A 21,784-nucleotide genomic window follows, 5' to 3' on the forward strand; every position below is an offset into this window, starting at 1 on the left:
TTGTTCCCTTCTTAAATAACCATACCACATTGGCTATCCTTCAGTTCTCTACCACTTCTCCTGTGGCCAGAGAGGAACTGAAAATTTTGCAGGTATTTTCCCATGCTATTTTCTGTTTTGCCTGACTCAGCAAGCTGGGATGTATTTTATCCAGACCTGGAGATGTTTCTACTTTTCCTCTCTGTCAATGCTGATTTCTTGAATTGTATCAATTGTCCTTCTCCCTGATTTTCTATACCCACGTTGTCCCCCTCACTAGTGAACGACATCACAAAGTATTCATTTAGAACCCTGCCTACATCCTCTGACTCCCTACACAAATTGCCACCGGTCCGTAATGGACCCTACTGTTTCCCTAGTTGTCCTTTACCTTAATGTACCTCCTAAGGCAATTTGGTGTTTTCCTTCCAGTATCCTTCAGTATCCCTTTTATCTCTTATAATCTCCCTTTAAGTTCTCTCTTCCATTCCACTAAGGCTTTCACAGTTTAAGGCCCCAGTATCTGCCAAAAGCCTGCTTTTTCTTTCAATCCAATTAATTGATTGGCTGTATATCCCTCTATCCAACATTCACAGGTGATGGTCCCACCCTTTCTCTTCATTGGAATGTGTTGGCCTTATACATTCCATATTTCCTTCTTTAATATATCCCACTGTTCTGGGACATATTTACCTGAAAGTATCTGCTCCCAATTCAATCTGGCCAAATCATATCTGATCTTATTGAAATGAGCCTGGCCCATCCTCCTCTGAGATGGCTTTGTGTGTGAGAAACTGTCTCTCACTAACTTGATTGAGTGATTGAAGAAGGCAGAGCATTGGACATTGTCTGTGTGGATTTCAGCAAGGTGTTCGACAGGGTTCCACATGGTAGATTGGTTAGCAAGGTTAGATCACATGGAATCCAGGGAGAGCTAGCAATTTGGATATGAAATTGGCTCAAACACAGGAGACAGGGTGAGGTGGAGGGTTGCATTTCAGACTGGAGGCCTGTGACCAGCAGTCCCACAAGGATTGGTGCTAGGTCCACTGCTTTTTGTCATTTATACAAATGATTTGGGTGTGAATAAAGGAGGAATGGCTAGTAAGTTTTCAGATGACACCAAAATTGGTGGTGTAGTGGACAGTGAAGGTTACCTGAGTATAACAGGACATTAATCAGATGGAGTTTAATTTAGATAAATGTGAGATGTTGCATTTTGGTAAGGCAAATCAGTGCAGGACTTAATGGTAGGGTCCTGAGGAGTGTTGCCAAACGAAGGGACCTTGGGGTACAGGTTCATAGTTCCTTGCAAGTAAAGTCGCAGGTAGACAGGGCAGTGAAGAAGGCATTTGGTATGCTTGCCTATCTTGAGTTCAGGAGTTGGGACGTCATGTTGTGGCTATACAGGAAATTGGTGAGGCCACTGTTGGAATACTACATTCAATTCTGGTCTCCCTGCTATGGGAAAGATATTATTAAACTTGAGTGGGTTCAGAAAAGATTTACAAAGATGTTGCTCGAATTGGAGGGTTTGAGCTATAGGGAGAGACTGAATAGGCTGGGGCTATTTTCCCTGGCGCGTCGGAGGCTGAGGGGTGACCTCATAGAGGTTTTTAAAATCATGAGAGGCATGGATAGGGTGCATAGCCAAGGTCTTTTTCTCAGGGTAAGGGAGTCCAAAACTGAAGGCATAGTTTTAAAGTGAGGGGAAAGATTTAAAAAGGTACCTAAGGGGCAGCTTTTTCACTCAAAGGGTGGTGTGTGTGTGGAATGAGCTGCCGGAGAAAGTGGTGGAGGCTGGTACAATTACAACATTTAAAAGGCACCTGGACGGGCATATGAAAAGGAGGGGTTTAGAGGCATATGGGCCAAATACTGGCAAATGGGACTAGATTAATTAGGACATCTGGTAGGCATGGACGAGTTGTGCCAAAGGGTGTGTTTCCATGGTGTACAACTCTGTCTCTGGATGGCTACTAACCCAATGCACTAAAGAAATGCCTAACTTGAATTTTGGAAATTAATTGCATTAAGAATGAAAATATTATTTGCTAGCTTGTACATTCCTACATTACAAACATAATTGCGAAGTCTGAAGACCATAAGCTTGTTTGATGCAAAGGTTTGATGCATTGTCCTCCAATGTGTGACGATTAAAAGCAAATTCTCAGGTCTGGCATATGGGAGACTGTCATACATTCCTTCATTTACCTTTTGCTGGAACAATTAAGTAATGAAATCCAAATCATGCATTTGAAAGTGTACCAATTACTACTAAGGGCATTTAACTTTAGGGAGGACATACTGATCTGGGGGAATCTCCAGCAACACTTCATCCAAGTGAAAAGACTGAAAGAGTAGGTGCCATTGAGTTATATCATATTAACGAGGATTTATCTGACACAAATGTTTAAGCAGTTGGAACATTCTGCCAATGAGAGTGGTGAAAGCAGAGATAATAGCTGGTTTCAAAAGGAATTTGACAGGCCCATGAACCAAATAAGCCTGGAGTTTTTACAGAGAGCTTGTATGTTCAGTAGACTAAAAGGCCTCCCGTGCAGCAATGATTCTCTGCCTAAAGAAGGGAAATGAATTTTCCTTAGCAGGGCAAGCCAGAATCAAAGGACACAGTCTGAGTGTTTGCACTAAAGCAATGAGAAATTAATACAGGAAAAAATTGTTTTCGCTCTGTACTGAGGCACAAAGGTGCCCAAGAGCCTTACATGCATCAAAAGTTGGGAAGATAATATGTGAGGGCTTACGGGAGAAGAGTGGGAAATTTAAATTAAAAAGATTGCGATAGCTGATAGAACACAAAATTTCACTGTTATTCTTTACCATTTAACAAGGGTGGGATGAAGTTAATAGTTTATTAAGCAGGGCTGCTAAGCAACTAATAGGCAGTTCTCACTGCAGACTGAGGTTGTTCTCTGCAACTTCCTCAAATTCATCAAAAAGTAAAAAATTGTGATGGTGGACCTAGTTTTTTTTTTATTTTGGCCGTAAAAGCTGTATGTGCTTCCTTGCAGTTCTTGTTTCATTTTGCACTGTGTCACCAATTCTTATTGATCATAACATGCAGGAAATCTGTCTCTGAACAAAGTATTCTCCTTGACTTCGGATGGTAACTCTACCTTTTATACTAAACCAGTTGGACGCAGAGCGCCCCGACGATTTGCATCTCATAGAATTGGATGAGTCTCACAGAAGCGAACATACGGTTTTCATAACACCTCCTGATCTTCCAAGCTTGCCGAGTGGAGAAGAGTATCCCCTTCAATATAGGTATGCATCCAAGTTTGTTTGCATGGTTAGGGCACAGAGGAAATCGTAAGGTTTCAAAATGTGTGTCTAGTTTTTATAATGTTTTCAATGCCTAGAATCATTTTCATTTGCTGTTTCCCTTCCTAATAATCATAAAAACATTTACACTGGATAAGGTATAGGTAGCTATGGATTGTTGTCAGTAAGGTATTATTGTCCTGCATGAGCATCACCACACATTAGTATGATGATGTGGACATACTGTGTGCACAAAGTTGGATAAAATTGGAGTAAGGTTTTAGAGTAGATTTGTAGCTCGGGTTGTGGATGTTATGGTTGGTTGGCTCGCCGAGCTGGTTTGTTGTTCCGCAGACGTTTGTCCCTGAGACAAGCAAAGCAGAGACAAGCACGGGAGTTCCTAGAAGCCTGGTACTCCACAAAGAATGCCATCAACAAACACACAGAACTCGACCCCATATACACTCCATTGCGAAGGGAAACCGGAAATGAGGTGATCCAGCTCAACAGACTCCAGAGTTTAAATACCAGGCAGGAAAACACAACGGCGCTTCATCAGAGGCTGCACTGATAATGTTACCCAGCAGGGTAATGAAACGTCTGCGGAACAACGAACCAGCTCGGCGAGCCAACCAACCACAAAATTGGAATATCCTGTACTTGTAGATGCAAAGTTAAAACATATATAGCATGAATTTTCAATTTAAAAGCTGTAAGTTAACTACTACATACAGTTTGTAAATTAGCATGTTTGTATTGTAATTTAGAGAATCATGATTATGCTTCAGCCTTTATTCATCACTGCCAGTTATTTTTATGCAAACTCATTAGATCTGTTTTTAGTGCTGACGGCATAACTGTTCTCCTCCAGGGAGCAGCTACTGTATGTTTTCTTTTAAATGCTTCACGTAAATTTTTGGCTTTGTTTTGAAAATAAGTTTTTTTTTACAACGATGAAAATTTTCAATGCCAAATTGCAAACACTAGGTTTAACAAACATCCAGCTGTCTTCTGAAAATGTTGTATTTCTTTGAGTCTCATTCCAAAGGAGTTCTGTGCTATCTGATAGCTCTCCCAAGTGGCAGCATTTTGTGGTTCAGTTGCTGCAAGAACGTGCATTTGATACTCCCCCCATCACCACTTCATAACAATCAGGGTGAAAATCCAGGCTAATGTTTTTCTCTTCCACTTAATGTAGTGTGCTGAGGATATCATAGACCGTACGGTTGCCTTGTATTGAGGACAGAAAGCCAGATACCTGCAGTGCCTGAAATGTTGTGTGACCATCTAAAGAATAAAAGATACTTTCCCAGAACCTAAAAAGCAAACGCAGGTTCTGGAAATCTGGAAGAAAACAAAATTATAAACACATCAGGGTAAATAGTATCTGTGGAGAGAACAGAAAAGTTAATGCTTTGCATGTGTACATAAGGACATGTAAATCAGGAGCAATAGCCATTTGATTCCTTGAGCCTGCTCCACCATCCAATAAGATCACAACTGATATGATTGTAACCTCAGAGCCATGTTCTTGCCTACTGTGGTAACCTTGCTTAACAACAATCTACCTACTTCTGCCTTAAAAACATTCAAGGACTCTGCTTCCACCACCTTAGGAAAGGAGTTCCAAAGATCTTCTGAGAAAAGGTTTTGCCTAATTGCTGTTTTAAATGATTGATCCTTTATTTTTAAACAGTAACTAATAGTTCTAGATTGTCCCAAAGTGGGAAACATCCTCTCCACAGCAACCCTCTCAAGACCCCTCTGGATGTACCTGTTGGTATTCTGACAAAGCATTAACCATGGCTGTTTCCTCCAATGTTGCCTGACCTGCTGAGTGACGTCAGGTTTTCTGCTTCCTTTTTACATGCCTTAAAGCTCCTGAAATGTTGACTTGTCTTATATTTTATAAATGCTGTCAAATCTTGTGTGTAGTCTCGACACTTTTTTAATTTTACTTCCATATATCTAATATTTACTTTTTCATGTATAGTGTTACATGTGGGTTAGGTGAAAACCTTTTATTTTGCATTTAAGTAAGGTAATTAATTACATTTCAGTTGTTGACTATGTTTGCTACATTTTAATGTATTAACTCTAAATTGATCCTGTCCCTGCAGTTACTCTAGCTTCCCTGTGCTAACACCAGAACTGTTTGACAGACCAGTGGGTTTATTAAAAACTCCAGCAAGCAGGTTAACTTCAAAAAATAGTTGTCCCAGCAGTCCAGCACCCATGGGCAGAAGAACTAAGCAGGTACACTGTGACTAATGTTTGTATTCTGAATATTCTGTCATAAAGTGTGGGAGAACCATTTGGTACTATTGGTACACGGAAAGATTGAACACTGTGGCCAGTGGGAGAATGATTCATTGGTTAGGATGTATTGTTGGAGTGAAAACATAAATCGATATTGTGGAGAAAGTGAAATTGGGTAAATTCTGTTTCGTGCCATCTATGTATAGGAAAAGTAATACTTTCAATGTAAAGCATTAAAATTGTGAACTGCTTGAATGCACACATGAATTATGAATTTAATTTCATAATTTTATTTGTGTTGTATTTCAGGAAATAAAATCAGCTCAAAAAATTGCAAAGCGTTATTCATCAATTCCTCAGATGTGGTCAAAATGTCTCTTGCGCCATTGCTATGGCCTCTGGTTCATCTGCCTCCCTGCTTATGTGAAAGTTTGCCATTCAAAAGTTAGGGCTCTTCGGACTGCGTACGATGTGTTGAGGAAGATGCAAGTTAAGAAGTTGGAGCCACCTGATGAGGTATGAATACTGACACATTGTACCATGGTCGCAAACAATGGCTTTAGTATTACCATGTGGTTTGGAAGAGAGGAAAGAAGATATAATAAATAACAAATTACCTATGGTGGAATGCTTGTTTTATTTCTGATTTTCCTCTGCCAAACTAACCCTAGACGAATATCAGTGCAGTTTTAAAACAGTATTTTTTTCCCATATTTATTTCAGTAATGATGGGCCATTTAAAATAATCCCCGTCCTCCTTTCCCGTGACCATCCCATTCACTAACAGAAATGCCAATATTGTTGGGGGAGTCGACTTCTCGGAATAGCAGTAAAAGCTATGTCCATGGCAGCACAAGTGATGCTGCTGTACTAGATGGGAGAATGAAGAATGATAGTGCTATAATGATAAAGGATTCATTAAGCGGAACAGACATGCGTTTTTGTGGCTGCGCAAGTCTCCAGCATGGTACGTTGCCTCCCTGATGCCAGAGACAAGGATCTCTTGGAGATGTGACAGGATGTTCTGAAAGGAGAGGGTGAACAGCCAGTGGTCATGGTACATATTGGTACCAATGATATAGGTAATAGTAGCGATGATAACAAACACGATGATGACCTACAAGCTGAGTAGAGAGATTTGGGGTGTAAATTGAAAAACAAAACTTCAAAGGTAATAATCTCAGAGTTCCTATTTTGTGGTGCTGTTGGGGAGGGCTTAAATTCAAATGACAGGAGAATGAGAACCTAAGCAGGCAGACAGGAGGAGGAAGTAATGATAGTAACGAAACACAGAAACTTAAGAAGTCCAAGTGGGCGTCAGAAAAAAAGAGTGAAAAACACGTGGGGCCATAGTGCAAAAGTGCAAAGTAAAGCTAAGGTGACTAATGACGTTAAAACAAGAAGTCTTAAAGATATTGTGTCCTAATAGATGGAGCATTAGCAATAAAGTAGATGAATTAACAGTGCAAATAGATACGCATGGGTATTATATAGTTGCAGTTAAGGTGACATTGGGGAAGAGTGACTGTAATATGATAGAACTGTCATTAAGTTGAAGAGTGAAGAAGTTAAATCCAAAACTATGGTCCTGAAATAAAGGAAACTACAAGGATATAAGGTGCAAGTTGGCAATGATGGGTTAGGGAATCTTACTAAAAGAGGCAGCACAATGGCTCAGCGGTTGGCACTGTTGCCTCTCAGCGCCAGGGACCCAAGTTCAATTCTAGCCTCTGGCAACTGTCTGTGTGGAGTTTGCACATTCTCCCCGTATCTGCGTGGGTTTCCTCTGGGTGCTCCGGTTTCTTCCCACAGTCCAAAGATGTGCAGGCTAGGTGGATTGGCCGCACTAAATTTCCTATAGTGTCCAGGGATGTGCAGGTTAGGTAGATTAGCCATGGGAAATCTAGGGTTACAGGGATAGGGTAGGCGGTGAGTCTGGGTGCGATGCTCTTCAGAGAGTCGGTGTGGACTTGCTGGGCTTGTTACCACACTCCTAGGATTCTATGACTGGCAGCGACGAATATTTAAGGAATGTGTGCATGAATTACAACAATTATTCATTCCTATCTTGTGCAAAAAATAAAACAGGAAAGATGTCTCAATCATCTTGCGAAAGAAATTAAGGGTAGTATTAAATCCAAAGGAGAAGCGCACAACATTGACAGAAAAAAACAGCAATCTTGAAGACTGGGAGTAGTACTCGGCAAAAGAGGACAAGAAGGTTGAAGAAGAGAAGGAAAATAAAGTATGAAAGTAAACATAGAACTGACTATATAAGCTTCTATAAGTAGTGAAAAAAGAAAGATGCACTGCACAAATTCACCAAAGCTCCTTAGACAGCAAATCCAAACCAGTTACCAGAAAGAGAGAGATGTGCAGGCGCAAAACGAAAGAGCTATGCACGTGCCGAGAGAGAGAGTGTGACGGATGCAGACACACGTACAAAGACAGATTTCCCACACCTGTGAAAGGTAGCTGAAATTTGGGAATACTCCTGAGGCTTTGCTTCATAACCAATTATTATCAATATTGCTGAACCTTTCTATTAAAGTCATAAACAGAATGATAGAAGACAAAATCCCTCCAGTATGATGAGACCATGCTCTCCAAAAGTGCAAAATTTCTTCAAAAAATATCTGAAGACAGTAGGGACAGCAGATGCTGGAAGCTAGGATCAATAAATGTGAAGCTGGAAAAGCACAGCCGGTCAGACAGCATTCGAGGAGTAGGAAAGTTGATGTTTTGGGCCGAAACCCTTTGTCAGGACTGGGATGGGAGCCCAGAAATAAATAGAGGAAGGGGTTGGGGTTGGGGCTGGGGCTGGGGCTGAGGCTGAGGGAATGGTAAGTGAGATGGAGATAGGTGGATGCAGGTAGGGGGTTATTGTGGTTGGTCAATGAGAAGGGTGGAGCAGATTAGTGAGTCAGAAGATAGACAAGTTGGGGGAGGAGAGATTTTGAAGCTGGTGAAGTCAATATTCAGGCCATTGAGCTGTAAGCTCCAAAGGCGAAATATGAGGTGTTGTTCTTCCAGATTACGTTTGGCCTCACTCTGACAGTGGAGGAGGCCAAGGATGGTCATGTCACCAGGGGAGTGGGAGGGGCTGTTAAAGTGGATGGTAACTGGAAAGTCGGGTTGGTTGGTGCGTGCAGAGCGCAGATGCTCGACAAACTGGTCCCCAAGTCTGCATTTGGTCTCCCTAATATAGAGGAGACTGCATCAGGAGCAACGCTTACAGTAGATGGGCTAGGTGAAGTGTAGGTGAATCTTTGCCAGATTTGGAAGGATTGTTTGTGTCCTCGTATGGAGGTAGAGAAGTGTAGGGGCAGGTGTAGCACCTCCTGCAGTTGCAGGGAAAGGTACTGGGTGTGATGAGGGGTTGGTGGGGAGTATGGAGCTGACAAGGGAGTCACGGAGTGAATGGCCCCTGTGGAAAGCAGACAGGGGTGGGGAAGGAAATACCTTTTTCGTGGTGGTGATGGTGGCCTCAACTGCATCTCCCCCATTTCCCATACTTCTGCCCTCAAACCCTCTTCTCCGTTAGCCCCCCCTTGATCCTCACATACCACCAGCCTTCGAATACAATGCATTATCCTCTGACACCTACAATCAGTCCCCACCACCATCTGCATCCTGCACGCACCAACCAATCTGACCTTTCTGTTGCTATCTACTTTAACTCCCCCTCTGATTCCCCTGGTGACGTGTCCAACCTTGGCCTCCAAACGTAAACTGGAGGAATAACACCTCATATTTCACCTCGGGGGAAATGGCCTGAATATTGACTTCACCAGCTTCAAAATCTCTCCTCCCCCAACCTGTCCATCATCTATCCATTCCATCCTTCCCACTGACCAACTACAATAACCCCCATCATGCATCCACCTATCTCCATTTCACCTACCTCCTCCTCCGCCCTCCCCAGTCCTGACAAAGGGTTTCGGCCCGAAACATTGACTTTCCTGCTCCTCGGATGCTCTCTGACTGGCTGTGCTTTTCCAGCTCCATATTCAAAAAATATCTATTGTTAAAGCAAGTCAATGTATATTGGGATTTGGCCAATGATGTACTTGTATATCATTTAAGCTACAAGTCTGTTAAACCTGATATTAACCAAATCCTGACAACATCTTTCAAAACCTTCAGGTGATGGAGATCTTGGCCAGATAGTGTATATGGCACTTGCATAACTATGGAGATAAATGTAATGGAGGTAATTTCTTAAGTGCATCTCCCTGACAATTTCTTACTGAAGGAAGCTTTCTTTTCCCCATTCTAGGTGTGTTACCGTGTTCTGATGCAGTTATGTGGGCAGTACGGGCAGCCAGTGCTAGCTGTGAAAGTTCTGTTTGAGATGAAGAAAGCAGGGGTTCACCCCAATGCTATAACATATGGTTACTACAATAAGGTATGAGCCTGTGCATGTTTACTGAGACATTGTGTTGCTTTTTAATTGTAACTTATTCTTATTCCCTCACCTTTCATTTTCCTTACATTGCTTTTTCCAAGACAATGAGCTGTTTTCATCTTCTGCCAGTGTTTTTCTTCAGCAAGCTGCAAACACATTTACTTGGCCTACTGGGCAAGGGTAACCTCATTCTTCATGTTCTCCCCACCTGTGTGGACATGAACTCAGTATCTACTGGGTGAGATCATTGAAACTGTATTGTGAATGCTATAACCACTTCACTGCGTTAGAATATCAAAGGTCCAAACCAATCTGACTACCCATGTTAATCAATAATCAATTTAAATTCTTTACTGCTTTTGTAAAGCATCTCATTTATTGACATGGAAATGAGTCTTGTAGAAGATGCTTACTTGAATGATTTAAAGAAGGATGGAAACCCCAGCTGTCTCGAGGTTTTAGAATTATATTGATGCCTTGGATTGGCAGCCATGGTGGATCATCTTACAAGTTCAGCCAGTGACTTGTATGATTTGGTTTACAATTCAGAGCTCCATGTCAAAGTACAATCAATTCAGCAAAGTTTACTGTAACTGCATTCAGTTTCTTGAGAACTTTTCCAAGTTGTGTTCACTAGAAATCAATGTTCAACTCCTAAAAAGATACGTAAACTCAGAAAAAATAAGAGCAAAAATAATACCATTCGGCCCACTGACTCCTTACTCTACTATTTGTTAGAATGGCTGAACTGAGTGAGGCCACAACTCCCTTTCCTATTCTTCCTCCCACAACCCTTGACTTCCTTATCTATCAAGAATGTGTCTAACTCAGCCTTGAATATTTTCAATGATCTAATCTCTACTGCTGTTTCGAGAATTCAAAAGACTAATGACCACCTAAGAAAATAAATTCCTCCAGATCTGTCTCAAACGGGAGGCATCTTTTGTTTTATTTTGTTGTGCCCCTTAGTTCTAGATTCCCAACAAGAGGAAACATCGCAGTTTTGTCTCTATCAAGCCACCTCAGAATCTTACGTATTTCAATAGAATCACCTCTAATTCTTCTGACCCCAATGATTATAGGTCCAACTGTCCCTTCACCCCAGGAATCAGCTGAGTGAGCCTGCTCTGCACTGCTTCAAGTGCAAGTAAAGCATTCCCTTGGTAAGGAAACCAAATCTGTACACAGTACTCCAGATGCAGTCTCACCAATGCCCCAGAAAGTTGCAGGAAGACTTCCCTACTTATGTGCTCTGTTCCCTTGTAGTAAAGGCCAGCATCCATTTGCCTTCCCAATCATTTGCTGGACATGTGGTTTTGTGGCTCGTGTACTAGGACACCCAGGCCCCTCTGTAATGTAGCATTCTGCAGTAAATCCCCGTGGAGAGATGGTGGTGTAGTGGTCATGTCACTGCACAAGTAATCCAGAGTCACAGATTAATGTTTCAGGGAGCAGTGCAAAACTCATCATATTACCTGTTTTTTCCCATACTCCAATAACTGAAATTACGTTTTTAAATGATAATGGCATTACTTTTTCTCCATCTGATTTTTTCCCCCCCTCATTTCCTGAAGGCCCTGGCTTAGTGGAGTTTGTTCCCATGGAACTATCTTGTCCAACAGCCTGTTCCTTGAAAATGAGTGTGGATTATAAATTGGTGGGCTATCCCATTAAAGGGAATGTTAAGGCTGAGCTTGGTTTCTCTTGTTCATTCATACGTACAGTGTAGCCAAAGTTACAACTGTTTCCATTGCTTTTTAAGTAATATGTTATTGCCCAGTCCTGAGATCAGGAAAATACAGGCAACTTAACAAACCTTTACCGATCCATGCCAATTGAGATTGGTTAATTCACACAGCTCAAAGTGAAATGTGCATTTTTCCCAATTTGAATGGCTGTACCCCCTCATTCTTAGTCTGTATAATCTCTTTTCCCATAATCTCCAATCACTCAGTGCCACATCATTTCTGGTCTGTATCACTCTGTACTTCACTGTGCATGTATTTAGTTATTGAATAATATGCTTACGTCTCCTGTAGTCACATGTGGTTTTATTGTTTAAATTCTATTTTCACTTACTGTGTAGAATGAAAAATAATAATTTCATGAAAACTTTGAATTGAATAATTTTACTGCACAAAATTCTCTGCTGGAAATGCTATTGGAATTCTTCTCTGGACCCTTCAACACTTGGAGATTTCATTTGAGAGAGCTTTTAAAAAGATAATCATTTAAAATGAACCTGTTGGACTTCCACCTATCAGTGTTGTTCTGATTAAAGTTACCTGAACTTGCTAGTGATCCATGGTGCCATTGACTCAAATGCAAGTTGAACAGGATTGAGCTGTTTTATTGCCAATTAATTGTATAATGGAGCCTGAACACTACAGAACAATGATCTCTTTTGAAAATGGTCAAATATTAGCACACGATCGTGACAGAATGTGCCACAGCTTTAGTCTTCAATCCCTCAATGTACATTTCAATTCTGATTTCAAAGGCACTGTTTTTAAAGACTTCTGCCATGTTTCTGTAAATTACACAGTGCAGTACCAGAACTAAGATATTATAGTGTCATAGAGCATGGAAACAGATCCTTTTGTCCAACTCATCTGCGCCAACCAGGCATCCCAATCTGATCTAGTTCCATTTGCCAGCATCTGGCCCATATTTCTCCAAAGTCCTCTCGTTCATACACCTGTCCAGGTGCCTTTTAAATGTAGTTTTATCCACTTGCACCACCTCATCTGGCAATTCATTCCATACACACACCACCCTCTGCATGGAACCATTACCCCTCAGGTCTATTCTAAAGCTTTCCCCTCTCGCCTATGCTGTTTAGTTTTGGACTCTCCCATCCTAGGGAAAAGACCTTGACTATTCACCATGCTCCTCATGATTTTATAAATCTCTATAAGGTCACCTCTCAGCCTCCAATGCTCCAGGGAAATCAGCCCCAACTTATCGAACCTGTCCCCATAACTCAAATCCTCTAGTCCTGGCAATGTCCTTGTAAATCTTTTCCGCACCCTCTCAAGTTTAACAGCATCCTTCCTATAGAAGAGCGACCAGAATTGTACACAGCATTCCAGAAGTGCTCTCACCAACGTCCTGTACAGTTACAACATGACGTCCCAACTCCTATACTCAATGTTATGACCAATGAAAACAAGTGTGCCAAACACCACCTTCACCACCCTGTCATTCTTTAATAACCACCACTTTACATTAGCATTGCTCAGTGATACTGTTGTTCATTCTGATGTCAGTGAATATTTATAGTCAAAGTTATCTTCACTGTTTTCTGCAAAATCTTGGTGCTAGGTTGTTGAATCCATTCAACTGTGAGGCACTTGACTCCAATTGAACCAGACTCTTTGCAACTTTAACACCTGATTTGACCCTGATTCCATGGCATAGTTCCACCTGCATAACATGACTTACCTTCATTGACTTTCACCCTCCTGTCATTGAAATTAAAATCTATGCCTGTAATTCCAGGCTGGTCCAAATTCTCTCCTTTGCTCCATAAGCATCAACTCATCCAAAATGTTCTTAACCTATCCCATGCGATATCCTGTTCACCAACTACCTCTCTCTTTACTGACTGACCTTGTCTCCTGGATGCCAAGACTTCAAATTTTAAATTCCTATGCTTGTGTTTAAATTTTCTTTGTGGCTTAACCCTTTAAATAAATGTAATCATCTTCAGTCCTCTCACTCTTTCTTCGAGTCTGGTTTTGTCTGCAGTGCCCTTAATGCCACACCCCAAAGTTGACAGGCTGGACAGTGCACTCTGAGATTCCAGCACCAAGCCCTTCCATCTCTCAACCAACCTTTCCTCATTTAAAGTATCCTTAAAACCCACTTCCTTGACCAAGCTTTTGGTCCCTGTCTTAATAGCACCTCACTTGTCTTGACAATTTATTTTAATTGCGACTCAATGAAAGATGTTTTCTGATTCGAGTTGGAAGTTATTTTGTTTTTATTATCATAAAAATGGGACTTCTCATGAACATTAGTCCATCATGCATGCAGTAAGCTTCTGCCATCTGGACTAGATGTGAATTCATTCACAATTAGGGTTGACACGAGCTAGAGTTTCTGTAATTCTCTGTTGACAGTTACATTTCTTTACCTAGTGCCTGAATAGCAAGTAAACTCTACCAATATTGCAGACAATTTGACTGAATGTCCTCAGAAAAGAGCTTTATCTTTTGGTTTTGCAGTAGGCTAATAGTGCATTTGATTTTCCACAGGCTGTTTTAGAGAGTACATGGCCATCAAGCAACAGAGGCGGCTATTTTCTGTGGATGAAGATAAGAAATGTTGTGCTCGCAATAGCTCATTTCCGCAGAGTTTTGAAAAGGGCTCCAGCAAACCCGCCACAAACTCCTGTGCTCTCGGGTAGGACTCAAAGTTAGAATCAGACAGACTGTGGGATTCAGAAAGCACTTGCTATTCAGCTAATTTATGCAGAGAAATATTTAATTGTACAGCTGATAATTTTGGTAAATTTAGTTCTGAAAGTTGCAATATTTCTATAGTCTTTGTAAACCATATTGTTTTAATTTTACTTCTGAGTTTGTGAGGTTTTTAAAACCTTGCTTTACGTTTAGAGTTATAATAAAAGATGTAGGAAGAAATATTGTTCAAATAACATATAAAATTGCCTTAACATACTGCCTCGATTGTTGGATTGGTTTACTGATAATTCTAGCAGTTATACCACCTAAAAAGATGTAAAACGCAATGTTATATTTAATTTTTTTCCTGCTTAATGTTGCATGCAACAGGATGTATTATATATTAGTGTGGGCAGCAAACTTTCTGGTGCCAGTGCCACACTTGAGAACAGTTAGTTTTAGTAAAAATTGGGAGTCAGACCTGGTACATTGCTCTCATCAGATGGCCTTCCTAAAACACACTGTTGCTGACCCATGAGGTGCAAAATCTCCTGTGGTGATGTTTTAGTCTAAGATAGAACAGAAATGTGGCATGTCCATATGGATGGCACACACTGAAGAGTACAGATGTTTCACAATCTGCTGTGCATGAGGCTATGTAAAGAACATTACTAAACTATCATTGTCAGGTATAATTTGCTTCAGTTTTGATGTGAAACTTTGTGTACTCATTCAGCTTTTTACAGCTCATCTGTTCCATATTTTTAATTGTTTTTCCTGTAACTAGAAATATTTTAATATTGAGTTAACATCTGTGGGAATCTATTTCTGAAGACCAAATATTTCCTATCTTCTCTTATTTCCATCACACAGTTGTCTTTGGTCCACATTTATTGGGAGCACTTTTCTGTCACGCTACTGTTGGAAATGGACTATCAATGATGCTAGCTGTACGTCACTCTGTCCAGTGACAAGCCAGAATCCCACATGCTACAGTATTCTGAAAGAAATGTGTTCAGAGCTTTAGCAATTATCCTCCACCCATACTGAATCCCATGTGAATGTCTTGTCCCCCTTAAACACAGATTACAAATTTCACAGATTTCCATCTGACACCATGGCAGTAACACAGGAGGTTCCAATACCATTTTGAAGAATGAATTAATGTTTTATATCTCTGTTCTCGTATAACTAATCAATTTAACTGGAAATTAAATAGTGGAGGATTCTTGCAATCAGCATCTCTTCTGTGATGAAGCCTCAGGAATCATTTGCTTTTCTTGGAAAAAAACTTATTAAATGATGATTGATTTAGTTGATAAACTGGTGTGAAGAGGAATTAAATTTAGCAGCTGGCATGAACTGAAGTAATGTGATTAAAAAAATTTCAGTGTGTTGCCGCAATTATGTTATTGCAATCATGTTTGTTATTCAGTTGTCTAAGCATTTGACCTCGATCATGCTTGTAAGAGAGGTATTAATTAAAATGAACATTCAAGTAAATGTTATTTTGGAATTTGAAGAAGGTTTTTATTGAGGAGGCTCCTTTAAAATCAATTGTTGTGATTCTCTTATGGCTCCAAAAAGTTAGCCAAAAAGTCAATAACACTGATCAAGCAGTGTGCAAGTTTGATAGTTAATAATGCATGGCACAAGGACTGAACTAATTGCCACAGTTACTATTTTGATTGCAATGTGACAATCCTCACTAGGATTGTGCATGGGTCTGATTCAGCTTTGATGCTGTCTCATGCAATCCCTTTGGTCACTGCAATCACCAGAATAATTGTGGCTTATGTCACGTATTGGCTGAAACATGGAGCTGTGATTTTAGAAGAGAAGGGGAGTGAATTAGCTAGAAAAAAAAAAGACCGGGTTCCTCATGACTTGTTCTAATCTGTTCTGTTCTCTAAGCAGATGGCAGTGACTTGGATGCTGTCAGCCACGGCAGCATGGATAGCTCTAATGACCCTAGCACTGCGGAACAACCCCAGTTCAACTCTGAGCTAATGAAAGTAGATTCCACTGATGATAGATCTAGTACAGGTACATTTTAACAGTGTCACCAATATCTATCAACTCAAACTTCTCTTATCTTTTGTTTTGTTCATTGCTTTTTGCTGTCCCCTTTTCTCTGTTTGTAATCGTCTTGTATCCATTGTCTGTGGTTTTTGATTTCCTTCTTATCATGATGACCTCTTCCCTTCCATGTTTTACTTTAATCCACCATCTTGCCTATCCCCACACATATGTTCCCTGCACGCAGCTAGGCTTGGCTCTAGCTTGAACTATGGATATGACAGTCAGGATTCCTTGTATGAAAAGGTCCCGTTTCTCTCTCTCTGGATTTCCTCAGAACTGATGGATGATCATATGTTTTCAGGTAATTGTCTAATGTCCATGTGTTTTTCTTGCCGCTCTTCTTTCATGTTTCTCTTCCAATTAATTTCCTCAACTTTCAGTTTTCTTTTTATTGTTGTTTTTCTTGCTATTTTCTCTAAATATGATCTGTTCATGACTAAATTGTATAATTTATTTCGCCATTCTAGAGTGGAATATATTTAGAATAGTCCTCGGTAGCAACCCAGAAAAAATACAATGATAGTGCAGGATACTTTTCGCTTCATGTTAGCGAATTGAATGCAATAAATGATAAATCTTCAGGGGTACCACCCTCCCAGAGGCACCACTGTGCCACCTCTGTCACCAAACACTATGTATGCAAGTTATCCGGAGTGATTGTCAGTCTTGTGTTTCCTCGCATAAAGAAAAAGTACTGTATATGCTGGGAATGTGAAACAAACCCAGAATGCTGGAGAAACTGAGCAGGTCTGGCGACATCTGTGGAGAGGGAAACACAGTTGACATTTAGAGTCTGGTATGAGTTCTTCAGAACATGTTTCTCCTTCTATTTCCAGATTGCGTAATGCAGAAGGGGGGGTGTTACATCCACTTAGTGTTTCACCCTTAATTGCACATTTATCTGTTGCAAGTCATGGTCGTAAACCCTCAGTGCAGTGGGTTGGAATGTGAATTGGTGTTTTATATTTATGAGGGTGATTCAGAGCCAGCATTCTTTTAGTTTCATCTGTGCATGTGCCATTGTGTTCAGTTATTAACTAAATAATTTACTTTTAATTTTTATTGCTAAAATTACATGCTTCAACATGTTTACAGTATAATTTGCACAGATGCATTGCAGATTGTTTTCCTTAAATAAACCACATCGTAGAAAGTTACAAGAATCAGAAAACAGTACAAAGGCATTTGTAGATACACCTTGTTTCTCTATAATTTCTGAAAAGTCATGAATCACTTGCAGGATTATTTGTTTTGGATGATTGTAATTACTGCAAAAAATACAGAATAAGATGGAACAGATTTCTCAACAAACATTCAGAATGTTTGAATCTTGTTCTGTGTTATAACTCAACATTCATTCATTCACACTTCATTGATTTTTAGCAGCAACTCTTGAGTAAATATTAAAATTAGTCCAAGTTAGTTAACGTCTTCTGCATTTAGAAACATATCTGCAAAGTTCATGTTTGCTTGTAATAGCTTTCATCTGCTTGTTTAAAGCCCCTGGCCAACATTTTTTATTTAACCTATTTTTCTAATCACCCTGTTCAGAGATATTACTACACACCTCTGGAGCAGGTGGGACTTGTACTTGAGCCTCCCGGTCCAGGGGAACGGATACTACCATTGCACCACAGAAGCCACCCTCCTCTCATTTTCAATGTTTGATTAAAGTTGTGTGTATCTTAAGGTTGTGTCATCAGACTGATTCTGAACTGCTTGCTGATCATCCACTAATTAATAAGAATGTTGAAATAGAAACATCGCTTTGGAATACTGATGTTTTAAATTGTTTTCCTTTGTCAGGCCTTTTTGGTGCATAGAGGAGATTGAATACAATTTGTCTGATTTGTCATGGCAAGAATCTGAGACTCGGCTGAGAGAACAGGGAGCAGATCCCAGCCGCTCCAATACAGCCAGGAGTCTGGTGCTGATCTGGTGCACCTCCTTGTGGCTAGTTTGAGACATTACATAAAATCTGCTTGGGGAATAAGCAAATTCCTCAAGCCATTGATCAACATAGTGCAGTGGAGTGAATATCAGAAATTACTACCATTTTTGCATTTTGACACAAGATGGTAGATTGCCATAAGAATTATTTGTTTAAGTGAAGGAGTGTAGGTAAATTGCTCAAGATCAAGCTGATTACAACCCAGGATTATGTTCAGTCTCTAAATATGGCTGAAAAAAACCCCAGTTTGTCAAAGCTTTACTCCTGGCATGCATCAAGACATTTGCAAGAATACCAATGTAAAGGGGACAACATCTTATCCCATAGGAGAAGTGAGTGTCAGTTGGTTGGTGAGTGAACACTGTTAGAAGTGTTGCCATGAAGAATCAATCAGTTAATGATGGCTGACCGTTAACGGCCAAGTATTGATTATGTTTAAACCGGAGATTGCTTAGATCGCTCATCAGCCATGACTCGATATTGTAACTATAGTAGTTTTTATACACAATGATCGTACTTTGTTTAATGTAGAATACACAAATGTCGGTACATCTTGGTTAAGGCCCAGTCCATAGTCCATCGTGATATTGATTCTAGTTGAATTTCTGGTTTTTGTAGATCTAAATAACCTAAAATGATCACCCGCCCAGAAAGAAGTTCTACTGATGTTTTTTTTTCAGCTTAGTGCTGAATTTGGAAGATTTACGGACCTAGCAACCAGAACTTCCAAATCACCCACTCATTTCCAAATACTGTTGCAGCTGGACATCCCACATTCAGGTTTCTTCACATTCAGAAGCTGGACTGCCCCATGAGAACCTAAAAACAAACGATGCAGTTTAATGTTTTAACGAAGATCTATAGCTCAGGTTGCATTTGGAGTTGTTGGTTGGTTCGCCGAGCTGACTGGTTTTCATTCAAACATTTCGTCTCCCTTCTAGGTGATATCATCAGTGCTGTGTAGCCTCCATTGAAGTGCTGCTGTTCTGTCCTGCTCTGAATTTATGTGGTCCAGTCTGTCATGGTGGGCAGTCTTGTTTCCGATTATTATACCTGACTAGATGGGGTCTATTTCAACATGTTAATTGCATTGGTGCTTGAAAACCAGGCCTCCTGGAGTTCTGGTGCTTGTCTTCGTCTTGCTTGTCCTAGTACTGTAACTTTGTCCCAGTCAATTGACATGCTTCTATGTCGGAGTGTATTGCAATGAGGGAGAGTTGGTCATGCCGTTTTGCTGCAAGTTGGTGTTCATGTAGCCTGGTGGCGAGTTCCTGCCTGTCTATCCTATGTAGTGTTTCTCGCAGTTGCTGCGTGGCATTTTATTGATCACATTTGTCTTGCTCATTGTGGGTATGGGGTTTTTCATCTTTGAGAGTAACTGACGAAGTGCGGCAGTTGATTTGTGTGCTGTCCTTGTTCCAAGAGGTTATAGGAGTTTTGTAGTCAGTTCTGATTATGTTTCTAATGTGTCTAAACGAGCAATAACTCACTGCAACACCCCAGAATTGCACAAAAACGAACAGGAACACATAAACAGTGTCATTGCAAACAATGGTTATCCTAACAGCTTCATCTGCCGATGTCTGGTAAATAACACCAAGAAGACACTGTACGCCCAACACACTGGCCACCCTACCCTATGTTAGAAACACTTTAGAACTGACTACAAGACTCTTACGACCTCTTGGCATCAGGACAGCACACAAACCAATAGCCAACTGCACCAGTTACTCTCAAAGACTAAAGACCCCGTGCCCACACTGAACAGGACAACTGTGATATATAAAATACCATGCAGCAACTGCGAGAAACACTACATAGGACAGACAGGCAGGAAACCTGCCACCAGGATACATGAACACCAACTCGCAGCAAAACAGCATGACCAACTCTCCCTTATTTCAATACACGCTGACATAGAAGGACATCAATTGAACTGGGACAAAGTTACAGTACTACTACAGTACTAGGACATGCAAGACAAAGAGAAGCATGAGAATTCCTGGAGGCCTGGTTTTCAACCACCGATACAATTAACAAACTTGTTGAAATAGACACCATCTACATACCACTACGGTACAAAACTGGAAACAAGACTGCCACCATGAGGGCAAGGGCTTTTTTCATTGGAGCAAAGAAGGATGAGAGGTGACTTGATAGAGGCGTACAAGATGATGAGAGGCATAGATAGAGTGGATAGTCAGAGGCTTTTTCCCAGGGAAGAAATGACTATTAGGAGGGGGCATAAGTTTAAGGTGATTGGAGGAAGGTATAGGGGAGATGTCAGAGGTAAGTTCTTCACACAGAGAGTGGTGGGTGTGTGGAATGCGCTGCCGGCAGTGGTAGTGGAGTCAGATACTTTAGAGATTTTTAAGCAACTCTTGGATAGGCACATAGAGGATAGTAAAATGTAGGGTATGCAGGGTAGATTTATCTTAGTAGGATAATAGGTCAGCACAACATCGTGGGCTGAAGGGCCTTTACTGTGCTGTACTGTTCTATGTTCTATGACGGACTGGATCATATAAATTGGAACGGGACAGAACAACAGCGCTTCTACAGAGGCTACACAGCACTGACAATGTCACCGAGAAGGGAGACGAAATGTTTGCATGAAAACCAGTCAGTTCAGCAAACCAATCAACAACTCCAAAAGATTCAGTTAGCTAAACATAGCACTTAGGAGGATGAGGCAATATACCTTTCAATTGTAAAACAAAACTTGTTCAATGTTCAAAAATTATAAGATTGTAAATAAGCACTTTTCGGTACATTTATGTTTTTTTTGTTACTTATGTTTATTGCTATGTTTTTTTTTTCCCAAAGGTGGGCAATCAGATCTTGGATATAACTCCTTATCAAAAGAAGAAGTTAGGCGAGGAGACATATCTTCAGCACATGGATCTGAGCAGCCTTCAGTGGGGCAACCAATGGATAAGGATGGGAAAAAAGAGAGTGACTCCAGTTCATGTACATTTCCCCCCCATTTATGATTTCTACATATTTGTAGAGAGAACTGTTGTATGTGACTGTCAGAAAGAAAACAGCATGAAAGTTGTTTCTAGTCTACATGTTGTTTAGGTAGATAGGTTTTTATTAATGTAATTTTGTGAAGCTCATGCAGAAAAGTGTTTTGAAATATCTGAACTTTATTAACATTTGAAAGGTGCATTAGATGCACAGAACTGTTTTGACAAAAAAAGCTATGGGTGAGAATGAGAAGAGAAGGCTTCGATAAATGTCAGGCTCCCTGACTGCATCAGAAATAACTAAGCAACTGGCAGATAAAATCTAGAGAGATAGTAAGAACTGCCGATGCTGGCGTCAGAGATAACAGGATGGACCTGGAGGAGCACAGCAGGCCAGGCAGCATCAGAGGAGCAGGAAAGTTGACGTTTCGAGTCGGGACCCTTC

The 21,784-nt window shown here is 40.6% G+C and overlaps 1 protein-coding gene across 9 annotated transcripts in view; it reads left to right on the plus strand.

The window, feature by feature from the left end:
- The window catches only part of dennd4a (DENN/MADD domain containing 4A), a 110,023-nt gene that overhangs the window by 62,485 nt on the left and 25,754 nt on the right, over positions 1 to 21,784 (plus strand). For 2 of the 9 annotated variants that reach the window (XM_048615932.1, XM_048615934.1), the window contains exons 14-21: positions 3,134 to 3,267; positions 5,385 to 5,520; positions 5,833 to 6,039; positions 9,803 to 9,931; positions 14,191 to 14,338; positions 16,252 to 16,383; positions 16,604 to 16,720; positions 21,197 to 21,340. In XM_048615932.1, coding sequence (XP_048471889.1) covers positions 3,134 to 3,267; positions 5,385 to 5,520; positions 5,833 to 6,039; positions 9,803 to 9,931; positions 14,191 to 14,338; positions 16,252 to 16,383; positions 16,604 to 16,720; positions 21,197 to 21,340 — 1,147 coding nt within the window. The remainder of the gene's footprint in view (positions 1 to 3,133; positions 3,268 to 5,384; positions 5,521 to 5,832; positions 6,040 to 9,802; positions 9,932 to 14,190; positions 14,339 to 16,251; positions 16,384 to 16,603; positions 16,721 to 21,196; positions 21,341 to 21,784) is intronic. The other 7 variants (XM_048615935.1, XM_048615939.1, XM_048615936.1 and 4 more) reach the window with 4 other exon arrangements.

This window comes from Rhincodon typus, chromosome 33 (genome assembly GCF_021869965.1).
Source record: "Rhincodon typus isolate 14 chromosome 33, sRhiTyp1.1, whole genome shotgun sequence".
NCBI lineage: Eukaryota > Metazoa > Chordata > Chondrichthyes > Orectolobiformes > Rhincodontidae > Rhincodon > Rhincodon typus.